The sequence below is a fragment of the Coregonus lavaretus genome, assembly GCF_964263955.1.
Source record: "Coregonus lavaretus genome assembly, chromosome: 18".
Classification (NCBI taxonomy): Eukaryota; Metazoa; Chordata; class Actinopteri; order Salmoniformes; family Salmonidae; genus Coregonus; species Coregonus lavaretus.
In genome coordinates this window covers 18989016-19004956 of record NC_140005.1, presented here as the reverse complement: position 1 = coordinate 19004956, position 15941 = coordinate 18989016, and the positions used below count along the sequence as shown (strand labels likewise).

The following is a 15941-nucleotide window of genomic DNA, read 5'->3' as shown; positions in this document are numbered from 1 at the left end:
ATCCTGTTAAGGCCCCTCTAAAGACTGGCATGTCAGCATGCTAGGAGACTGTAGTTATGGGGTTATGGCCACATCACATTAAATCTAGGCTATGATAATACAAGAAGCTTCTCATTATGCTTCATAGAATGTACTGTATGATAAAAAAAATAGTTCATAGATTCACAAGTTGGCATGCTAAGCCATTACACCTGGGAGATGGCCTATCTGTACAGGAGGTTGGTTACATGTATCATGTGGTTACAGGAGATGCTGTGAGGTACTCCTCTAATACACCAAAACTGTTCCAATGGCATATATCTGCAGCAATTCTACTGTGGTGAAATGTCAAACAGCTGAATCTATCCTGGATTCTCTCTGGTTGTGAAAGTCCTGCTAGCTAGAGGGAGGCCCTACCCCTCCTCTCTTGTCCACAGGGACCACACTGTTTACTCCACATAAACAAGATGGCTGGCCCCCTAAGCGAACGCCTGCTCCAGTCTCTACCACTAACAGCCCTGATCAGACCCAGAGCCCCTAACCGCTGGTCCAGAGTCAGATATTATTTAATCATTCTAATGGTAAATGTTAGGATGTGGAGTTGGGTAATCTGGATCTGTGTCTACCTCAAGCCTCAAACCCACTCTAACAGCCAGCAGGACATGATCAACCAATTAGAACCAACAAAGAGTCACTGTGAGACACAACAAGCATGCCAGTCCCTGGAGCAGGCAGCCAGGCACATTGCACATGCTTATAGATGGCAAGGCCATGTCTCTGTTTGGAAGTACCAGATGTGGTTACTGGGTAGTTGTGTTGGTCTGTGGGTGGTTGACTATCTGTCAAGACAAGACCAGAGAGAGGTGGCCATGCTGTGAGCCTGGTAGAAAGGCTGTTGGCTCCAAGCTCCATTTGGGCAGCAATGCATGCTGGTTCGTGCCAAGTCCGTACAGGAAAGGAGCTCTCAGGCCAAACGCACCAAAACTAGCGGGAATCCAGACCAGCGACGAGGGATTCCGTTTTACTTTTACAGCGCTATATTTACATAATATTTCAATGGCAACCATGGATTTGATTTGTTATGGTGCCTAAGAGCTGCACTTGTGGTTACTCTATTTTTGTGACCTTAGGATGAATTACTCAAACTGAAAATGTTTTTGTTCTCAAATAAAAAAATATTCTCTTTTGAAGCCATCTCTCCACAGTCAAAAGAAAAAGAGAATGGAAAGCAAGTTTTTTACCAGACTTAACTCTTTGTGTTAGTTATAATTTAACATCAGAGCTGGGTCGAGTACTACATTTCAGCAATTACAGGCATTACATGTGTGCAATGAGCAGTCTCTATTGACTCCGAGGAGAGAGGAAAAAGAGGGAGGGTGGGGGGCTCTCAAATAGAACATAGGATTTTTCAGCCGTTGTGTTTGTTTTTACTCATGTTATAAGTGAGGGCTCAAAAGACATATCAAATGTCCCACATAGCTGAGCCAAGGCCATGTTCCTTCCCCTCTCACTTTCTCTCTCTCTCCCTCTCTCTCTCTCTCTCTCTCTCTCTCTCTCTCTCTCTCTCTCTCTCTCTCTCTCTCTCTCTCTCTCTCTCTCTCTCTCTCTCTCTCTGGCGTCTCTCTCTCTCTCTGGCTCTCTGTCTCTCTCTCTACCCCCTTCTCTGTCTCTCTCTGTCTCTCTCTCGTCTCTCACATTCTCTTTCTTCGTGGCGACGCCTAGGGCCTAAGCGAAACAGGAAGCCAGCACAAGGCCCGGCATTCACTGTGTCTCAATGACACGCTTCATTATGCCAAGTGCATTACATGTCTCTGAGGCGCTGGCGGATCCGGAGTCACGAGGAGGAACGCCATCTTGGTTCGAAGCGTCTCAGCAGACGCCCTTTCATCTCCAACTGCACTTCAAAAGCAGAGCATGTGTTTATTTGTGTCCTCCCAGCCATCAGTGGCACCGCCCCAAAAAACGTAAATATTTGTGATGCAGCCGTCGTCTCCTACCCATCCTGCACCTACCCCTTACCGCCTAATCTCTGGCCCCGCCCAGGGGGCCGAGCCTCTTATTAACAGGGGTAATCTGTGCCGCTGGTATTGACGTTGTCCACCGGCCAATCAAAATATTTGAAGAAAATGTTTATTTTCTTGAGCGAATTGCACCAGCTGTTTCGAAGCCTTTCTGAATAACCCCATTTATGTGTAAGAATTTCCCATTGTGGGGCGAAGCGCGGGACCTCTCAGGGGCTGAGTGCTGATCCGGGCCTTTGGAGAGGAAGTAGAGTAGCTCCGGGGGTGAGAGAGCTTTTACACATCCCAGCCCCAGCCAGCCTGGGCCCAGTGTGGGCATAGGTGAACAACCCCTTCCCTCCACCTCCTCTCCCTGTTCCTGGCCCCTCTGAAGGTCAGGATCACTGCTGCTAATATAGTGGTTAGGATGTTGTTCCTCACCTCATACTGCAGTGTAGTGTTACTGTAGCAGGTCTAGGACCAGGGACATGACCAGAGCACTCTCCAGGCCTTAGTTACTGTATGTTTATAGAAAACTGGCATACAAATATGTGTGCCTATGAAGCTGTATGTGTACTAGTGTTTATATGAGAATGTTTGTGCATGTGTGTGTGTGTGTGTGTGTGTGTGTGTGTGTGTGTGTGTGTGTGTGTGTGTGTGTGTGTGTGTGTGTGTGTGTGTGTGTGTGTGTGTGTGTGGCACTGTATGAGAGGCGTGGCGAGCAACAAGAGATGGCCATAATTACCAGTCTGAGACAAGAGGCATTAAAAATACAGAGAGGGGATCATTGAGGAGGCTTGGACTACATATACATATCAGCCGAGACAATTCACACTATATAACATCTTCCAGAGCAGCTAAGGACAACATTTGAGACATTCTGCTTCATAACTGTATATCAATAGATAAAACTGCCATACAAATATAATAACAGGAGATATATGACTGCCAAAATTATCAGTATGTCTATGAATCTGTATGTGTACTATGGTTTGTATGAGAATGTTTGTGCGTGTGTGTGTGTGTGTGTACAAGTACATGTGTGTACAAGCATGTGTGTTTGAGGTCCACAGTTCGTGCAGGTTGGCTTGTAACAACTGCCCCATCTCAGACCGAGAGCAAACAGACACTATTTGCATGTCAAATTGTCAGCCTCCTGCGGTGTGGCCGTTGACTGTGAACCAGGGTCCCACGCGCTGTGCCAGTAGGGATTCTTCTCTCCCTGACAGGCTGACTGGACAGGCCAACAAAGGCCTCACACCTCCTCCGCTCCCCAGTCCCTTGAGAGACCAAAATATCCCGGTTAGCTCCATCAACCCATCAGCCCTGTTTTCCCAGGCCTTCTCTCCAGTCTCACTCCAGTGAGAGCTCCCCCTCTGCACTCCTTTCTGCTCAGTCAGCATAGGCAGACCTGTCACAGGTAGACAGTTCCCCAAACCTCCACACTCAGATGGCCTTGACACATTGATTGCTTTTTTTAGGGCATTGAAGAGATAGAATGTAGCTACACTCCCCTCACACACACTCAGTAAGTGCACATAACTACAGAATCATAACCTGAAACAATTCTCTCTAAATATCTTGTACTTGTACTGTGCATCAGAATTAGAAACACTCATGTTATGAGGTTTTTGTCATACCTGCACAGATACAGTACTATCAGCCTAGTGTCATGTCTAAATTCTCCTTAATTAACACATAATATCTGTGTTCATTGCAGCCCTGTGGTCTGACCAGATTGACCCACCAGCTCTGAAGACATGCAAGGTGGAGGACGACCTCAGATGGTCAAGTAAGAGAGATATAATATCTACTCTGCCCTGGGCTCCTATCCTCCTAAACTAATCTGAATCGTCTTACTTCTCACTTGTGCTTTCTCTCCATTATTTTATCATGTTCTCTCTCTCTCTCTCTCTCTCTCTCTCTCTCTCTCTCTCTCTCTCTCTCTCTCTCTCTCTCTCTCTCTCTCTCTCTCTCTCTCTCTCTCTCTCTCTCTCTTTTACTCTCTCTCTCTCTTTCTCTTACTCACACACTCCCACAGCAATAGGAAGTAAACACAAATATTCTGCTCTTCTTAGATGACCCCATATTGTTGTGCGTGTGCGTGCGTGCGTGTGTGTGTATGCATGTGGTGTGAGTGTGTGAGTGCGTGTGCATGCAGGCCTATATGGGAAAGATGTTTGCAAGTGTTGTTTGTTGGTTTCTGAGGCTTAATCATAACATGCAAGGCCCAATCATGGCGCAGTATGAGAGGCGTGGCGAGCAACAAGAGATGGCCATAATTGCCAGTCTGAGACAAGAGGCATTAAAAATACAGAGAGGGGATCATTGAGGAGGCTTGGACTACATATACATATCAGCCGAGACAATTCACACTATATAACATCTTCCAGAGCAGCTAAGGACAACAATTAGACATTCTACTTCATAACTGTACATCAATAGTTAATCAATCATCTTTCTGACATAGTGCAATGAATATAGAGATAGTGGAAGAGCTGGAACTATGGGTATGGCAATGGGCGTTCCACTCGTTGGGACATTTTTGGGAATGTGTTTCGGTTTGCCCTCAGGGCTCTGGACCCCAGAACATTCCAGAACACCCCGTTGCTCCCTCCTCCATTCCTCCCTCCCTCCACCCTGGTGTTTTGGCACTCTTCTTCTCCTGCCCCATGGCCACATAGCCACCCACCCGTCCTCTTCCCAGAAACCACCGCACCAGACCTGCTGAGTCATCTGCTCACACACCCTTTCATGTTACTCCTCGATGCTCCTCGTACTCACACACCCTTCTGTAGAACTTATCAGTTGGGCTTGCTGGAAATTGACTGTTTGCAATACGTTTGATAAGGAAAGCCCCTGAGGTAAATCAAGATTTTAGGTGTGACTGTCAGTGATTTCCAACGGAGCAGTTTAATCATTTTCCCCTGATTTAGAATGAGGAGCCGAAATGCATAGATTGGCAAATTTACTTCTGACACTACGCGAGCGAGACATTCCCTTGCCAGATATTCACTTTAGAGCAAGATATTCATTAGGGTGTGAAAAGTAGAATTGATGTTTGATGGGGACTAAAGTTATTGAGGAGATGTCTAATAATGCAATTCCAACCCAATTCCAAAGAGACTGAAATATTAATAAATTAGGATGACAATGAATAATACCTAGGAGTGTACATGCCACCTGGCCAGAGCTTACAAACTCTTTAGCAATAACAAATCTTAATAGAACCCATCCAGGTAATTTAGTTATCCAAACTCCTAAATCACATCTGGTTCGTTGATACATTAGGAAAATCTCTGTGTTTTATCATCACAAACTCCCTTATGCCACAATCGTGTTGCTAGTGTTAAACAGGACCATGCAAAACTTGCTGGGCTCACATGCTACAGTGGTTACCATGGAAGGGGCTTTGGGGTTGTTGACGTGTTATTCTATTTGCATCAGATGCGAAGCTGTGACCCCAAGGCCTAAGCGCTTAAACAAACATCTACGGATCATTTGTGTTCATTTGTGTCTCCTATTCTTTGGCTTGTGGACCAACATTATTTGGCTGGCGTTGTATTGCTTGGCCATACTGATGTCAACTCTGGCCATCCTTGTAACATTTGGTCAAGCTCTTACTCTACGAACCAGACAGCATGTGTAACATAAAAACTCTCATCCCATCAAAATCGAATCTACTCTCAAATCAGTGACAGTCACTTGTCTCTGGCTGCGGTCTGAGGGGGGAGATGAAAGGAGAAGAGATCTCTCTCTCCATCTATCTCTCTCTGGGCCAACCTGATCTGAGGTTTTCTCCCTTTCTTTCCCACCCCTCCACTCATTTGCCTGAGACACCCTTCCCTGGGCGCTGTTTGTCAACGTTTGCATTCAGAGTAAACATTTCACAGGTGAGCGCCTGGATTTGCATCCCTTCACAGCTCCACACACACCTCGCTGGCGACCTCAGCTCTACCATATGTTAAGAACAAAAATCCGTTTCTCCCATAAGCAAATGAGGCAAACCTCCCTCCATATCTGGATTACACGCTTGACTGTCGACTAGTGGACCTCAGAGTGAGAGAGCGAGACAGCAAGAGAGAGAGAGAGAGAGAGAGAGAGAGAGAGAGAGAGAGAGAGAGAGAGAGATTTCCCCCAGCCCTGCGGTGTGACAGAACTTAATATGGGAGCGTGCACACAAGCAAGGGAGTGAGGGAAAGAGAGGAGAGTGAAAGAAAGGGAAGAGCGCGCTAGAACACTGTGTTCTCTTGAAAAAAAACTTGATTCCCAGCCACCCCTTTTAGAGTGGGAACATCACAGACGGCAGGCCGAGCCAGCCAGCCCTCTGGGGTCCATCCCCTCTCATGTCCCTGCAATTTAGTCAACACGTTTCAGCTGAGCCTAATGGAGATCATGTGTGGGGTGGGCCGCTGCTACCAGCTAGGCCCCGTCAGGACCCTGTGCCAAAGACCCACCGCTCCTCCTCCCCAGTCCTGCGGCAGAGCCTATGGCCTAGGCCTATACCTAGCTGGCAGAGAGAGGAGGAGGTGGCTGTGTGTGGATTAGGGTAGAAATAGGGTAAATAGAAAAAGAAGATTGCAAAACTGTGGTTTGGTTCGTGAGTATGGAGTTGTTTATCTAACCCTCTCCTCTAGGGGGAGCCGCTGAGCTGCTGAGAGGGGAACGGTGGATGTGGGTGCTCTCTGGCTGGCCGACCGCCAAGGTTGTGACATGACACAACCCCATTAAGGTGTTTTGATAAGTGTCCAGTTGAGTTTCCCCTGACGAAATACAGGAGCCTGTCTCCGCCACAATTTAGTCAACACGTTTCAACTGGCGACAATTAAATAGAGATCATGTGCGGGGTGGGCCACAGCCACCAGAGCCATCAAGTCCCCGTGCCACAGATCCCAGCTCTACCTTAAGCCTATATTTAACAGGAAGAGAGAGAGGGGGCGAGAGAGAGAGAGAGAGTGTCCCGAATCAACAGCAGCTGAAGGTTTGGATTTTCCTTGCGTGAAATCAGATACGGGGCCCGACTCCGGTGCCTGGTAGACTCTGGAAAAAGAAACAGCCCCCCTAACCCTCCTCACGCACCCCTCTCATCCGAAAAAGAAGAGAATTTCAACTGCAGAAAATAAATGTGTTCTTGAAAAAAGAAAGCAGGAGCCGTGGAAATTGCAAAGGAACATATTTTTTTGTTGCTGAAAATGTACCCAGTTCTCCAGACGTAGACATTTCAACAAGACTGTGGCACGCAAGTTCAGCATCCTCCCCCCTCAGGGCTGTGGCGTGCAAGCGCTTGCTGTTTCACAAATACAGCCTGTCTTGGGAGGGGTTGAAGGTAGCTGAAGGATGGGACTAAAAACAAACAAAAGATAACTATTGTAAAATATACTGTGTCCCTAAAAAGTATATAGTATGTATAAGCTGGAAGTAGAAGCCTACCTGTCCATTAGTTTACTCCAATTAGGAGAGGGGTGGTAGGGTTAGGGGAAAATGATCAAATATGTATATATATATATATATATACAGTACCAGTCATAAGTTTGGACACACCTACTCATTCAAGGGTTATTCTTTATTTTTTACTATTTTCTACATTGTAGAATAATAGTGAAGACATCAAAATTATGAAATAACACATATGGAATCATGTAGTAACCAAAAAAGTGTTAAACAAATCAAAATATGTTTTATATACACTGCATTCGGAAAGTATTCAGACCCCTTGACTCTTTCCACAATTTGTTACGTTACAGCCTTATTCCAAATCCACATTGTACACTGAGCCCATGAACACCAAATCAGACTGTGTGTGTGTATGTGTGTGTGTGTGTGTGTGTGTGTGTGTGTGTGTGTGTGTGTGTGTGTGTGTGCAGCAGGTACAAGCAACCACGACACACCTGTTGGTATTCACAATGTCTATTTTATGCCACTGACACACAGGACAAGGAAGTCAAAGTCAAACAAATTCCAGAGCATACATTGCATACCTGCATTCCCAACTTACCCAGTATCAAACTGCCACTATTTCCTATGTACAAAATAATCAGCCAGGCTATAGGCTACAAACAGACAGACCAACATTTAGCCCATTAGCCTATGTACAGTACATCTAGATAAAATGTATGCCACTAAACCACAGGAGGTTGGTGGCACCTTAATTGGGGAGGATGAGCTTGTGGTAATGGCTGGAGCGGAATGAGTGGAAAGACATGGTTTGATGCCATTCCATTTGCTCCGTTCCAGCCATTATTATGAGCCGTCCTCCCCTTGGCAGCCTCCACTGCACTAAACAGTGGGCAATGGCATATAGGGAAGTGAAGGGATGACTTATATTGTTGTAGGATAGCAAGATGGGAAGACTTATGGCACTTCACAATAACTGGCACACCTGCATGTTGCACGCCTCTGTAACCAAAGGCCACGTGTCTGGTTTCTGCACGGTAACTTTTTAATTGCTCGTGCATATTTTTAATCCTTTGCTGTTTTCAGAAACCACAGTAGGCCTACTTAATGAAACATAGCATTGGCAAGGCACTATTAGGCTACAATGCAAATTGCGCCCGTCTTGGAAAATCTTGGACAGCTATAACTGTAACCCTAATTTATTGACTTAATTATCTATTACTTTCTGTGAGGGCCCGTTGGTAAGGAGTCGAGTTATAATGCCAGACTCCAAAGGGAAGCACAGCCACGAGCTGCCCAGTGACACAAGCCTACCAGACGAGCTAAACCACTTCTATGCTCGCTTCGAGGCAAGCAACACTGAAGCATGCATGAGAGCACCAGCTGTTCCGGATGACTATGTGATCATGCTCTCCGTAGCCGATGTGAGTAAGACTTTTAAGCAGGTCAACATTCACAAGGCCGCAGGGCCAGACGGATTACCAGGACGTGTACTCCGAGCATGTGCTGACCAACTGGCAAGTGTCTTCACCGACATTTTCAACATGTCCCTGACTGAGTCTGTAATACCAACATGTTTCAAGCAGACCACCATAGTCCCCGTGCCCAAGGACACTAAGTTAACCTGCCTAAATGACTACCGACCCGTAGCACTGACGTCTGTAGCCATGAAGTGCTTTGAAGGCTGGTCATGGCTCACATCAACACCATTATCCCAGAAACCCTAGACCCACTCCAATTTGCATACCGCCCCTACAGATCCACAGATGATGCAATCTCTATTGCACTCCACACTGCCCTTTCCCACCTGGACAAGAGGAACACCTATGTGAGAATGCTATTATTTGACTACAGCTCAGCATTCAACACCATAGTGCCCTCAAAGCTCATCACTAAGCTAAGGATCCTGGGACTAAACACCTCCCTCTGCAACTGGATCCTGGACTTCCTGACGGGCCGCCCCCAGGTGGTAAGGGTAGGTAACAACACATCTGCCACGCTGACCCTCAACACAGGGGCCCCTCAGGGGTGCGTGCTCAGTCCCCTCCTGTACTCCCTGTATGGCCAGGCACAACTCCAACACCATCATTAAGTTTGCCGATCACCGACAACGATGAGACAGCCTATAGGGAGGAGGTCAGAGACCTGGCCATGTGGTGCCAGGATAACAACCTCTCCCTCAACGTGACCAAGACAAAGGAGATGATTGTGGACTACAGGAAAAAAAAGAGGACTGAGCACGCCCCCATTCTCATCGACGGGGCTGTAGTGGAACAGGTTGAGAGCTTCAAGTTCCTTGGTGTCCACATCACCAACGAACTATCATGGTCCAAACACACCAAGACAGTCGTGAAGAGGGCACGACAAAGCCTATTCCCCCTCAGGAGACTGAAAAGATTTGGCATGGGTCCTCAGATCCTCAAAAAGTTATGCAGCTGCACCATCAAGAGCATCCTGACTGGTTGCATCACCGCCTGGTATGGCAGCTGCTCGGCCTCCAACCGCAAGGCACTACAGAGGGTAGTGCGTACAGCCCAGTACATCACTGGGGCCAAGTTTCCTGCCATCCAGGACCTCTATACCAGGCGGTGTCAGAGGAAGGCCCTCAAAATTGTCAAAGACTCCAGCCACCCTAGTCATAGACTGTTCTCTCTGCTACCGCACAGCAAGCGGTACCGGAGCGCCAAGTCTAGGTCCAAAAGGCTTCTCAACAGCTTCTACCCCCAAGCCATAAGATTGCTGAACAGCTAATCATGGCTACCCTGGCTATTTGCACTGCCCCCCCCCCCCCACCCCCTCCGCATCTTTTTACGCTGCTGCTACTTTGTTAATTATTTATGCATTGTCACTTTAACTCTACCCACATGTACATATTACCTCAACTACCTCAACTAGCCGGTGCCCCCGCACATTGACTCTGCACCGGTACCCCCCTGTATATAGCCTCCCCACTGTTATTTTATTTTACTTCTGCTCTTTTTTTCTCAACACTTTTTTGTTGTTGTTCTATTTTAAGGGCTGTAAGGTTGGTTAAGGGCTGTAAGTAAGCATTTCACGGTAATGTCTACACCTGTTGTATTCGGTGCATGTGGAAAATCAAATTTGATTTGATTTGATTTCATTTATTTCTATATACACTACCAGTCAAAAGTTTGGACACACCTATTCAAGGGTTTTTCTTTATTTTTTACATTGTAGAATAATAGTGAAGACATCAAAACTATGAAATAACACATATGGAATCATGTAGTAAACAACAAAGTGTTAAACAAATAAAAATATATTTTATATTTGAGATTCTTCAAATAGCCACCGTTTGCCTTGATGACAGCATTTCACACTCTTGGCATTCTCTCAACCAGCTCCCACATATGCTGAACACTTGTTGTCTGCTTTTCCTTCACTCTGCGGTCCGACTCATCCCAAACCATCTCAATTGGGTTGAGGTCGGGGGATTGTAAGGCCAGGTCATCTGATGCAGCACTCCATCACTCTCGTTCTTGGTAAACTAGCCCTTACACAGCCTGGAGGTGTGTTGGGTCATTGTCCTGTTGAAAAACAAATGATAGTCCCACTAAACCCAAACCAGATGGGATGGCATATCACTGTAGAATGCTGTGGCAGCCATGCTGGTTAAGTGTGCCTTGAATTCTAAATAAATGACAGACAGTGTCACCAGCAAAGCACCCCCACACCATAACACCTCCTCCTCCATGCTTTACGGTGGGAAATACACATGCAGAGATCATCCGTTCACCCACACCGCGTCTCACAAAGACACGGCGGTTGGAACCAAATATCTCAAATTTGGACTCTAATGTCCATTGCTCGTGTTTCTTGGACCAAGCAGGTCTCTTCTTCTTATTGGTGTCCTTTAGTAGTGGTTTCTTTGCAGCCATTCTACCATGAAGGCCTGATTCACACAGTCCCCTCTGAACAGTTGATGTTGAGATGTGTCTGTGACTTGAACACTGTGAAGCATTTATTTCGGCTGCAATTTCTGAGGCTGGTAACTCTAATGAACTTATCCTCCGCAGCAGAGGTAACTCTGGGTCTTCCTTTCCTGTGGTGGTTCTCATGAGAGCCAGTTTCATCATAGCGCTTGATGGTTTTTGTGACTGCACTTGAAGAAACTTTCAAAGGTCTTGAAATGTTCCATATTGACTGACCTTCATGTCTTAAAGTAATGATGGACTGTCGTTTCTCTTTGCTTATTTGAGCTGTTCTTGCCATCATATGGACTTGGTCTTTTACCAAATAGGGCTATCTTCTGTATACCCCCCCCCCCCCCCCCCCCCCCTACCTTGTCACAACACAACTGCTTGGCTCAAACGCATTAAGACGGAAATAAATTCAACAAATTAACTTTTATGAAGGCACACCTGTTAATTGAAATGCATTCCAGGTGACTACCTTATGAAGCTGGTTGAGAGAATGCCAAGAGTGTGCAAAGCTGTCATCAAGGCAAAGGGTCGCTATTTGAAGAATTTCAAATATAAAATATATTTTTATTTTTTTAACACTGTTTTGGTTACTACATGATCCATATGTGTTATTTCATAGTTTTGATGTCTTCACTATTATTCTACAATGTAGAAAATAGTAAAAATAAAGAATAACCCTGGAATGAGTAGGTGTGTCCAAACTTTTGACTGGTACTGTAGTTTAATCCGAATCCAAGTAGCTGTAGAACATAATTGACTCCTGTGAATCCCCCGCACAGGTGAGCATGGGGAAAGGTATTGTCAGAATAAAAGTCCCTAACATAAATTCTAAATGGTGACGCTATAATAAAAGTCTCAGATATATGTTATTCATAATTCTGATTGTAAAACATATATTTCTGATTCCAAAACCCTGGCTACAGTAACAAGAAACCAGTCAGACAGGACTCAGAGATGAGCGACAGTTGTCAGGCGTTCTATAGCTCCCGTTGGCCTACTTTCTCCAATAGGTGAATGTCTGCCGCACCCTGAGCAAACCTTAATTATTGACTGCCTGCCAAAGAGAAAATAAACTGATTGATAGAGCGATATTAAACTGCCGTTTATTGGTTTACAGAAGACTACATCACACAGAATAAAGAATAAAAAAACGTAATCAAATTTTTGTCTGTCACATTAATTTGCTGATGCTGTCACTATTGTCAATATTGGTAATTGTGGAGCCCCACTGGGCATAAACTGGTAGAATCAACGTTGTTTCCACATTATGTCAGCCCCAAAAAATATATGTGATGATGTTGAATCAATGTGGAAAACTGATTGGATTTGTAAAAAGTCATCAACATAAGGGAATTTCGTATTTTTTTCACCCAACTTTTAACCTAAATCCAAAGACATTACATTATTTGTTGATTTCACGTTGAATTCACGTCAGTTGACAACTCAACCAACTGTAAATCAAAACTAGACGTTTAACTAATGTCTGTGCCCAGTGGGTCCTTTATGGGTTACCTATGTCTTATTCAACAGGTAGACTAGCTGAAGGCCTAGGTGCATACATTAAATGAATTGTGTGTGCAATCCTCATCTGTCCTTGTATGCACCTATCAAACCCAGATACTACAGTACAGCCAGTGGCAGCAGCCAGATGAATGAGAAGACTGAGACACACACACACACACAGCTCATGTTGTGTTTGGAAAGAACTGCCAGATCAGCCTAACCCTGCAGTCATGCCTTGGTTTTTGTGGGGCAGTATGGTGTTGTGCTTAAGGAAATAAGCTGGTGACAGGAGCTGTTCCAAATCCCAGCGAGGAAAACTGCAGAGTCAAACCCTTGAGCAAGATCTGAATTTCCTCTGTCAGTTGAATAAATTAGGGAATGCGTGGCTGGGAAATTTGTGTACTGTATTACCTATGCGACTACACTTCAGGATAGTTTAGCACTGATATATTAAGAATTTACAATTTGTTGTGGCTAATGTTAGCTAGGTGGCTAGGTGGCTAACATTAGCTAGGTGGCTAACTTTAGCTAGGGTTAAGGTTAGGGTTAAGGTTAGGGTTAGAAGTTAGCTAACATGCAATGTAAAAGTAGCTAAAAAGTAGTAAGTAGTTGCAAAGTTGCTAATTAGCTAAAGTTGTCCGTGATGAGATTTGAACATGCAACCTAGGGGTTGCTAGACGTTCGCGTTATATGCCTACCCATCCACCCTGACCAACCACCCTCCTTTCATTTTTGACTTAAGTAACCTTCTGTCTTATGTAACCATACCAGACGTAACATATCATACTAATTTGAGTGTCTCAGATTTACGTATACTATGTAACATCTAGTTTATGAGACCAGACTGCTCTCTACCTCTCTCTACCTCCCTCCCCCTGTTTGTGTCTGAATGTGACGGTTATCTCTGTAGTTTCCTGTTCCCTCTCTTCAGTGTGATTTATGTAGAGTTACACAACAGCACACAATGCACAACAAGCTGTCAGTGTTCGCCTCTTTTCATTCTTCGAAATAACAGAGAATACTGTTACTGTAGGTTACTCTGGTTTAGCTGGAATGGTTGTCTAGGAGGACTATCCTGAGGCTGAGGGGGAGGACTCTCTCATAACTTCACAGATCTGTGTGCTGATGTGCTGTCACAGCTTGATGACTGTTACTGACCAAAACCTTTCTCAGTTCATTACTTCTAGCTAGCTAGTGTTTGCAGGGTTGTAGACTGGAGGCCTACACTGTCAGTTGGGGATGTGGTACTTTACTACAGCTTCCTGTCAAAGGAAGGAACTCTGACTCTCCCTATCTCACTTTGACTCTGAAACATTTTCATGGGTGGGTCATTTATGTGCACCAGGAGTCTCTAAACCAAATCTGTTGTTTCTCTTTCCCTCTCTCAGGTCCCAACGCTGATCTCTTCCCCCAGAGGACCTCCTTCCCCTCTCTGTCCCCACTGACTGACCCCCGTTTCTCGGACCCACGCATGCACTACCCAGGGGCCTTCACCTACTCAGCCAACCCCTCCAGCACGGGCATCGGAGGCCTCAGTGTGACGGGAATGTCTGCCTCCTCCCGCTACCACACCTACCTGCCCCCGCCCTACCCGGGCAACCAGAACCAGGGCAGCCACTTCCAGTCCAACTCCTCCCCCTACCACCTGTACTATGGTACCGGGTCCGGCTCCTACCAGTTCTCCATGGTGGGCCCGGGCGGGACCGGGGGTGAGCGTTCCCCCACCCGCCTGCTGCCCTGCTCGGGGGCCTCTGCCTCTGGAGGTGGCAACAGCCTGATAATCCAGGGCCTGAGCAACCAGAGCGAGGGGGTGGAGGCGGATGGCAGCCACAGCAACTCCCCTACGACCATGAGCGGGTCTGGACGCATGGACGAATCTGTCTGGAGGCCCTACTGACTGTCAGACAGCTAGAGGAAATGTAGGACAGAGAAGAGAGAGAGAGAGAAAGAAAAAGCAAAAGTAAAGAAGTTAAATGAACAAAAAAATATGAATCCTTCACCCCAAAAATAAATGTTGCATGTTTGTCTTTTATTTCTCCCGCACTCGTGTCGTACCCTTTTCCTAGTTGACCAAAGACATTCACTGTCTCTCAGAATACCATGGCCAGAGGTGGCCTTTATGCAAGCCATGGGTATACCCTGCACTGTGACAGGGATTACTCTCTGAGACTCTGAAAGCCATAGAAATCTCATTATTTTCAATTGATGAGTAAGAACTGCAAAATAACTGTAAATAGATGTTATGGTGTTAGAACAAATAAGCCATAGTAATATATCAGGTTCTTCTGAAAAACAGGTACAACATGCATACCATAGACTATGAAAAGGCAAAACCTTCACATCCATTGATTCTATGCAGCTGATGAATGGTAAAAATGCAAGTGCTGTTGTGGCTAATCAGCCAACGAGACCAAAACTATCCTTATCCCTCAGATGACAGGACCATTCTTGGCATTACGAGCTAAGCGTCCAGACCAGTGACTGTACTGCCTCAACGGCCTTTGACTGTCATGTGAAAACAGAAGTCAAATAGGATGTTTGCTTCACATGACTCAGAACCTGCCCTAGATGACTTGTGGCTGCATTGCTAATGTATCCTGAAGTTTTTATTTTGTGTGAGGTTTAGAGATTCATCCTTCAGTCAATGAAAGATCATCAAGAACAATCCATGGTCTCAAAGTAGTTATGCATTGCTTGACAATTGAATTTATTATCTGTACTAGGATAGATCAGTCCTTGGAGGTACAGTAAGCAATGCTTATTCAAAATGAACAACATGATGTATTTGAGTGAAACTCAAAAGTCGTTAATGTATTGATAATCTATGTAGCAGAACAATAGCTGATGTTTTGAGGACTTTCCAGGACTTTAGCAGAGAATAGTTTTTTTTGAAGCAGGAATTTTATGGATTCCTGTCTTTTTAGTTTCTTGGACTGTTATCTTTATTTTTACTTATGGTAGGCCTATATATTTCTTCATTGTGTCTGCAAACTGTTCTAGTATATTATGTCTAATACAGTTTACTTTTTTATATTTATTTGAGCCAAATTTGAGAAAATGTTCACTTATGCCCCAAAACATTTAGCATTTCTCTCTACCTTATCTTTTTTATATAAATATT

General features: G+C 45.2%; 1 protein-coding gene across 3 annotated transcripts in view; it reads left to right on the top strand.

Moving 5' to 3' along the window:
• Positions 1–14823, top strand: part of LOC311145532 (runt-related transcription factor 3-like) — a 75932-nt gene extending 61109 nt beyond the window's left edge. For 2 of the 3 annotated variants that reach the window (XM_084181798.1, XM_084181797.1), the window contains exons 6-7: positions 3700–3771; positions 14209–14810. In XM_084181798.1, coding sequence (XP_084037924.1) covers positions 3700–3771; positions 14209–14717 — 581 coding nt within the window. In that variant the 3' untranslated portion in view covers positions 14718–14810. Of the gene's footprint in view, positions 1–3699; positions 3772–14208 lie in introns of all 3 variants that reach the window. The other variant, XM_084181799.1, reaches the window with a different exon arrangement.
• The last annotated feature ends 1118 nt before the right edge of the window (positions 14824–15941 follow it).